Source organism: Sipha flava, unplaced genomic scaffold (assembly GCF_003268045.1).
Source record: "Sipha flava isolate LNK unplaced genomic scaffold, YSA_version1 43_pilon_pilon, whole genome shotgun sequence".
Taxonomy (NCBI): domain Eukaryota; kingdom Metazoa; phylum Arthropoda; class Insecta; order Hemiptera; family Aphididae; genus Sipha; species Sipha flava.
Window position 1 is genome coordinate 2,242,046 of NW_020273171.1, and position 8,309 is coordinate 2,250,354.

Here is an 8,309-nt window from a genome sequence, read left to right on the forward strand (position 1 = left end):
CACTGATCAAGCACTGCATTATAGCCGCTTATCCCCTCCACACACGTTCGACGGCGATAATCACTTTTTGCCGTAGCGTCACTTGCTTGTTCTCAACCGAGCTAAGGCCGTCGGCGACTTGCAAAATTTCAGGCACTTCGTATTTTCATCCGTTTCCATCCATCTACCATGGCCATCTCCAAACCAGAATTAGCCTGCGTCTACTCCGCGCTCATCTTGGCCGACGACGACATCGATGTCACGGTAAATATTCTTGCTTGTGTTCTGTGCCTTAGCCACCGTCCGTAGGCCAACACGTTGATACCACAGACCTCGCGCTCTCAGAGAACATGGTTGTCGCCTAATCTCAATATCTCAAGTGTCGACGTGTGTTCCCGATGGCTTTCAATTTTTCTAATTAATTCGAACTTCTTTACGGCATCTTGATCCCAACCCAGTTGGCCATTAAGGTGGGCACGTGTTCAAAACTTGTATTCAAATGTCCACCGTCCGACTGCTCCTCTAACTATACTCAACACATCCGCTACAGGATTGTTTTTTAATCTAAAATTGTATTGATGGTCCAATGTTTCTCTGTTAATTTACCATGCTCTGTTAGGATTTAATTCTACTTACCATTGAAGCAGTTTGAATGTGTAAACCATGTTCCTGACCTTTTTTTATAAAATTTGATTTAATATCTGTTATAGTTTTTAACACATATATTTCGAACAACTAGTTAATAGTTCTGGAAACACTATTGGTCAAATTGTTTTGACATTGATGATAGTTCTATTTTCATATCTTGTGTAATGTCCATATTTTATTCAGAGTAACTGTTGATTATTCCACTTGTATATCTTGTGTTAAAGATCGTATATTTTATTCAAAAACTTTATGTTCATTTCACACATTGGTTTTATCCATTATCTGTATCTGTTGACAGTTTTTTTTTTTTTTTTTTCATAGAGACAATGTTAAACAACCATGTCGATGACAGATAAGTATGTTTTAGCTGTAGCCTACATACTTATTTTCATATTTCACAGTTGTTAGCTGTCCACTGTCAAGTTCTTGAAGTATAATAATTACCTATATGTTTTTCATTCTAAAGTAGTTATAAATGTATTTGCATCTACAAATAGTTTTTCTAAAGAAACTTAAATACTTACATTCAATTTCTCCTTTTATTAATTGAGTGCACCCAATATATCAATAAAAATGATTTTTGATTTCAATGTAATTTCATACTTCTACAAAATGAACACAGCAATAATACGTTTCTTATTTATGCTGAAAGCCAGCTGAATAAAAATTAGAAGTACAATTTCTGCAAAGGATTTATTATAAAATCCTTGTCTGTATGAATGAAACCATTGTTAATAAAACGAGCTTTACTGATCTTGTGTTGATATTTTCTCCTTTACTGAGAATATTTGCAACTTATTGTCTTTAGTTTTAGTTGTTTTAATCGGATTTTATTTTTTACAATCGTTAAAAAAGTAAAAAAATAGCATTTATTTACTAATTATTTCAATATTTATAACAATAATGTGATGTTATTTTATTTAGGGAGAGAAAATCCAAACCATCCTCAAGGCTGCCAATGTTGAAGTTGAACCTTACTGGCCTGGTTTATTCGCTAAGGCTTTAGAAACCGCCAATGTCAAGGACTTAATTACCAACATTGGAGCAGCTGTAGGTGCTGCGCCTGCTGCTGGTGCTGCAGGTATGACTATAATATTAATTTCTATTTCTATTACCATAAAAAAAAAAATGTATGATAAGTATTAAGAAACAAATTTTCTGATTTAGCTGCTGCCCCAGCTGATGAAGCCAAGGTAGAAAAGAAAGAAGAAAAGAAGAAGGAAGAGGAAAGTGAAGAAGAAGATGACGACATGGGCTTTGGTAAGTTGTTAATAATTATTTTTCTTCAATTCAATTCATGCATTATTAATTTAATTTGTATTTCAAACTTCCAAGTTTTAATAAACAGCAGTGTAAACATGCATTGTTGCTAATTTAACTCTGATCTGATCAACCTCTGTGGCTAAATCACAGTCCACAAAGATATCATCCCCTATGTCTTAAAGCAACAAAATTGTTGCACACAAACTTCCAGTGTATATAACATTTTATCTTTTAAGGCCTTAAATGAAAAACCTCTGATAATCAATATTTTTTAATTTCTATTGTGTGTATATATAATAGTATTTACTATACTGTACACCACTACTCCTTATTACAATAAGTATTAATATATATTTTTATTTTCAGGTCTATTTGAATAAGAATCTACTTCGACTGATTGTTTCCTCTTGTACGATGTACAAATAACAATATTTTGTTTTATTTTGTAATACAACTATGCAAATTAAACTATGTGTTGTTATTTTTTATTGTTTGCTTCTCTTTTTATTATTTCCTTTTTATTTTTAAGTTAAATAACATATTCAATGTTAATAGTTGATACATAATTATGTATAATAAAAGTTTTAAGGAATATATATGAAAGTGAAAGTTATATATGTTATGTTGATAATTAGTGATTGATAAGAATAGATTAAATATACTGGTATATTTAATCTATGTTAATAGTTGTTTCGTTTATCACTGTTTTCTTAAGCTTAATTCAAATTTAGTCACGAATAAATAATAAAAAATTTATAAGAATTAAAAATGGTTAATACTCATAAATTTATCAATTTTCTAATTTTGATTTTACGTTGTTTCATATTCATTCTCAATGTTACTAGAATTGTATATACCTGATGGTGACGTTTTTAATTAGACACTAGTTATATTTTACAAATAAAATAATACTCCAGACTAAAATTGTATTTATTTATATATTTACAAGTAACTATTAAAACAAGAATAAGTACTATCAATAGTAATAAATATTTAAATTTTCTGATAAGTAATCTTTCACCTTTAGTCCAATTATCTGTATCTTATCTATGTTTTTTAATTAAATTAGTACTTTATCTAATATTTTATGGTACTTCAAATACTAAGACACTAGGTGAATTTTGTTTAGTTTTAGTGTTTTATTTGATGTTTATTAAGTTCAACAAGATGTCTAATAAATTTACTTGTGTCGAAGATTTTGAAAAATATGCTGCTGGTACATTACCAAGAATGGTTTTAGGCTATTATCAAAGTGGTGCATGTGAAGAATACACCCTTTCAATTAACAAAAAAGCATTTAATAAGTAAAAATATACGTTAATTAATTTTGTTATTAACTAATAATATTATTAATATTATCTGAAGATTACGTATTGTACCTCGAGTGCTACGGGATGTACAAAACCGAGACTTGAGTGTAACTGTTCAAGGTGTACAGGTAAAAGTCCCCATAGGTGTATCTCCCTGTGCAATGCATAAAATGGCTCATGAAGATGGAGAATGTGGATCTGCTAGAGGTACTAAAAAATAATTTTTTTAATTTATAATTCATGATTAAAAATTACCTAGCTGCTGGAAATCATGGTGCAATTTTCATACTCTCTACATTATCTACATGTAGTTTAGAAGAGGTAGCAGAAAAGGCACCTGATACTGTAAAATGGTTTCAATTATATATTTATAAAGATCGGTAACAAGCCATTTGTTGATAACTTTACAAATAATTTGGCATTATAATTACATAATTATTTAATTTATAGAAATTTAACTGCATCATTAATAAAGCGAGCAGAAAAAGCTGGGTACAAAGCATTAGTATTGACTGTTGATGCACCTGTATTTGGTATTCGGTACAAAGACATAAAAAATAACTTTACTTTGCCAAGTCATTTAAAGTAAAACAATAATGCTATTATGAAAATAATATTTATTTTGATGAATTAAATTTAAGATTAGGTAATTTTTCCAATGAGTTGTCGAAAATGAACAATACTTCTGGCTCTGGTCTAACAAAATATGTAATGAGTCTTTTTGATGACCGTTTGGTTTGGGATGACGTAAAATGGCTGAAAAGGTTATTATTAAATCTATATAAATTATTTATAATTATGTGTACATGTTTTTATGTCTATATTACAAGAAAATGTTTTAATAAATACTGCATTATAGCATTACAAGCCTACCTATAATTGTAAAAGGTATTTTAAATGCAACTGATGCAAAAATCGCTGCTGACTTAGGATGTAGTGGTGTGTTTGTTTCCAATCATGGTGGAAGACAGTTAGATACATCTCCAGCTACAGTATGTAACACTTGTTTGTTTTAAAATATTCCTCGTTCTTATATTTGCTTACTAAAAAATATTACATTTTAGATTGAAGCTTTACCCAGCATTGTAAAAGAAGTTGGACATAGAATTGATGTTTATCTTGATTGTGGGATAAGACATGGAACTGATGTGTTTAAAGCTTTGGCTCTTGGTGCCAAAATGGTACTTGAATCATTATTTATAATTATAAATATATTGATAGTAAATATTAAAATAGTAATATTAAAATATTAATATAGTAAATATTGATGATTGATTGAATCTTTGTCAACTTATATAGTATTTTAATTTAATTTTTAGGTATTTTTGGCTCAACCTATACTATGGGGCTTAACTTTCAATGGCCAAAAAGGTGCAGAAGAAGTTTTGAATATAGTCATTAATGAATTTGATAACACAATGGCTTTAACAGGTAATAATGACATAAACATCCATATTTTATAAAAGACAGTTTATTTTATACTATTATGCATTTTTTTTTTTTTTATTTTAATAATTATTTATCTAAATAACGATATAAATTATTAATAAAACTGTTTTGTCATAGGTTGTGTGTCATTAGATCAAATTGAAAAAGACATGGTGGTACATGAATCATTATATTCAAAAATTTAAAAATAATTTTATTAATTATTTTAAAAATTATATTTTTAGTTAATTGTTTTAAATAGTTTGTTAAACATGTTTTATAGTTGTATACATTTCAAAAATTTGTAACTTATTAGATTTGTATAATAGTATTCAATAATTTTCAGAAAAATATATTTTATTTAATATAATATACTAATAAATTTATGATAGTTATTTTAAATGTGTTAAAAAAAAAAAATATCACATTCTCCTAAATAAGCTTATTGTAATACATAAAATAATATATTTGAAAAAATCCGGTCCTGAGTGAAATGTAAGAACTGGATTTCTACATTGCAACCTGTGGTCAGTGCCATAACTACCCTCCGTGGCGTCCCTTGGCGAATTTTATTTTGGCGCTTATTTTTGTTTTATTTTATAGGTATAATTTTTATATAAATGTAATAATATAACATTCTTACGTGTTAATCAAAATGTCGCTATATTTTTTAAATAATTGAGTCTTTATAGTTAATGAGTTATAATAGATTGTTAATATTATGTAAGTCTTAAATTTGTATAGATATTATATTATAAGGTAAGGTATATGCTGTCATATTAGTTAAATAATCGGGTAAACCGGTCGTTTGTGGTAATCATTGTTATAGCCGTTCGTGCCCATATGGCCCATACATATCATATACCTACACAAAAATAAAATAATATACATCAGTATATAATACAAATGTAAAAGTAGTAAACGCTAATAAATAAACATCATCAAGGCGCGATCCAGTATATAATGTTTATGCATTACACAATTGCATTAAATTTTAATACAACTTTAAATAATATATGTGAAAAAAAATCGTTATAAAAAAAAAAAAAACCAATTTTAATTTAACTCAAATGCGCCCTTTTATTGCGCCCATGTCGCCAACTTCTAGTTACGGCACTGCCTGTAGTTCAAACTGTCCGCGTTTTCCAGAGCAATGCATGCACATTTATAGGTCTATGCTGCCATACCGGAAAAAACTGTTAGTATAGATTCTTATCTTCAACCGGTTCTTATCATTAACTGTTATCGCGAATATTATCACTATTTAGTATTAAAATTCTTAACTTTCCACCGCTGGTTACTTCTAAATTTCTGAAGTCACATTAAATAGTGATTTACTGAACGTAAATTCAAAAGCTTTTTATATATTTATATCATGCAATATAATTTACTATTTAATAATTTTATTTACATTCTTCTAGAGTTGTTGTAATTATTTTTTTCTTCAACATCGTTGTGACTTTGTTTACCTTTACCTTTATGTTTACCTTTATGCATTAACAATTTAAATTTGTTCAGCGTATTTTCTATACAGCGATGTGGAATGTTATTAATTGCCGTCTATTACCCAGAACATTTAATTTATTTATTATTCGAAGCACGTCGACGAATAATTCATATGGACTTGATAAAGTAAAACCAGTACCTGTTCCGGACATAGTGAGAAAACCATCACGTCTACCATTTTTAAAATCAATTTATGCTGGTCAGTATGATATTGAAGTTCTTACATATCCAGAAACGCTCAATCTTGAAAGGCATAGAGATTTAGAATCCAGAGTGCAACAAATACAAAATAATTGCACTAAAATTGATACCATACGACAATTAGGATTGTTTGGCATGAGTGCTCCGTATCCTACTTCTGGACTCAACCTAACTATAACTGAAATTTCTAGAGTCTTTGAACACTTTGATTGTAATATGTTTAAGGTAGTACATGACCATACACTTGCTGTTGACATTATTAAGTCATTTGGTACCCCTAATCAAAGATCTAAATATTTACCATTATTAGCATCTGGCGCTATTTGCTCTTTACATGATAATACTGTTAAAGCTACAATACTTCCAAATCAAAGCTGGGAACTTACAGGTTCTGTAAAAAATGCATCAAATGTATATTCACTTTTCATAGTTGGAAAAAAAGCTTTTATAGTTGAAAAGGATAAGGCATTTGTTGATGGCCTAAATTTGGAATTAAGGCAAGTTGTTGTTTCGTCCGATGATGTTTTAGACAATGTAGATATTACAAAAATTTTGGAAAAAGGTAAATTATATACATGTTCTTTAATGATAAGTGCAATGAAAAAAGTTGTAGAGTCAACCATATTGTATGTATTACCAAAAACTAGATTAAATCTAAAATTAAGAGATTACGATTCTGTTATTAAAATATTAGCAAACTCAGTTATAAACATATATACAATTGAAAGTATGATATATTTAACCACATGGATGACTGATGGATTTGATGATCCAGATATCGAAGTAGAAACAGCTGCGATACAACTATTTGCTCGTCAAACAGTTAATACTATATTGGCAGAGTTAAAAATGTTATATGGAAGAAATTCAGTTAGAGAGCGGTTTTCATCGTTATGTAACGATGTAGAAGATTTAGTTGAAAGTTTGGAAGAAACTAGTAAATTAGCCAATTTTATAAGTTGTCGGGGTGTAGAATTTTTCCATCAATCGAAATATGAAGATAATATTTCATTCCTTACTCTTGCTTATAGAAATCTAATGATGAAAAGAGATACACCAAGTTTAAAATATGGTTTACAACAATACCTACATCCTGCACTTATGGTAATTTTATAAGTCTTTGTTATTCACTCTGTGCTTGATTAATTCACATTTATGTATATTTTAGCATTCGGCAGATTTTCTTGAATATTGTGTACTGAAATTTCAATATGCTATTGATCAGAATCAGGTTGCTGGTCAACTAAATATTGACAATCAAATGCTTATGGAAAGATTGTCTACCATAATCGTACACATTTATGCTATGTCTGCGGTTATTGGTAGAGCATCTCGATCGTATTGTACTGGAATCCGTTTTTGTGACTGGGAGGTAAAATAACCTTTCATTGTATATTTTAATTTGTATATTATAATTATAATTATTATTTCTAGATGAACACTGGAGAAACAGTTGTCAGAGAATCTCATGCTTTTCTTAAACCAATTTTTGAAGAAATAATAAGTGGTAAATATGTTGCCACAGATTCAATCTACGAAACATTCGCCACCCAAACCGTATTTAATAATATAATTAGTAAATAGACTGCAATTTAAGAACATAGTTTTTGCTTTATTGTATTTTTATTTGTCTAATAATGTATAATACAAATGTATGTCTTGAATTTAGCTGTGTATAATTGTATTAAAATGTGCTTAATTTTAATTATAAAATTACATAATAATTGTAGTTATCTACATTCAAACAACTAATTTTGAAAAATGCTCTTTACAAGAATATGCATTGTGTTATCCGCTGGATAATGGATAACTACTTAATTTAACAGATTTGAATTGATTTTGACAAAACATTAAATATTTTATAATACATTGTTATTTTTGAGTTTACATATATATAATTTGTATTATTTAATTACACTATGGTACTTAAATAATATTATAGAGGTTGTGGTAGCAATTCTAAGTTTGCTGCTT

General features: G+C 28.6%; 3 protein-coding genes across 3 annotated transcripts; all 3 read left to right on the forward strand.

The window, feature by feature from the left end:
- The first annotated feature begins 67 nt into the window (after nt 1–67).
- LOC112689334 (60S acidic ribosomal protein P1) lies at nt 68–2,361 on the forward strand. The gene is made up of 4 exons (XM_025562992.1): nt 68–243; nt 1,552–1,708; nt 1,795–1,887; nt 2,257–2,361. Exons 1-4 carry the CDS (start codon nt 169–171, stop codon nt 2,268–2,270), a joined length of 339 nt encoding a protein of 112 aa, XP_025418777.1. The 5' UTR covers nt 68–168; the 3' UTR covers nt 2,271–2,361.
- Nucleotides 2,362–2,969: 608 nt separating this feature from the next.
- Nucleotides 2,970–4,876, forward strand: LOC112689331 (peroxisomal (S)-2-hydroxy-acid oxidase GLO5). Its single transcript, XM_025562983.1, has 9 exons — nt 2,970–3,194; nt 3,256–3,407; nt 3,460–3,580; nt 3,651–3,785; nt 3,842–3,964; nt 4,060–4,192; nt 4,265–4,381; nt 4,520–4,631; nt 4,767–4,876. Exons 1-9 carry the CDS (start codon nt 3,037–3,039, stop codon nt 4,832–4,834), a joined length of 1,119 nt encoding a protein of 372 aa, XP_025418768.1. The 5' UTR covers nt 2,970–3,036; the 3' UTR covers nt 4,835–4,876.
- A 1,051-nt stretch (nt 4,877–5,927) lies between these two features.
- LOC112689441 (acyl-CoA dehydrogenase family member 9, mitochondrial-like) lies at nt 5,928–7,999 on the forward strand. The gene is made up of 3 exons (XM_025563159.1): nt 5,928–7,439; nt 7,504–7,707; nt 7,770–7,999. Exons 1-3 carry the CDS (start codon nt 6,165–6,167, stop codon nt 7,917–7,919), a joined length of 1,629 nt encoding a protein of 542 aa, XP_025418944.1. The 5' UTR covers nt 5,928–6,164; the 3' UTR covers nt 7,920–7,999.
- Nucleotides 8,000–8,309: the final 310 nt, after the last annotated feature.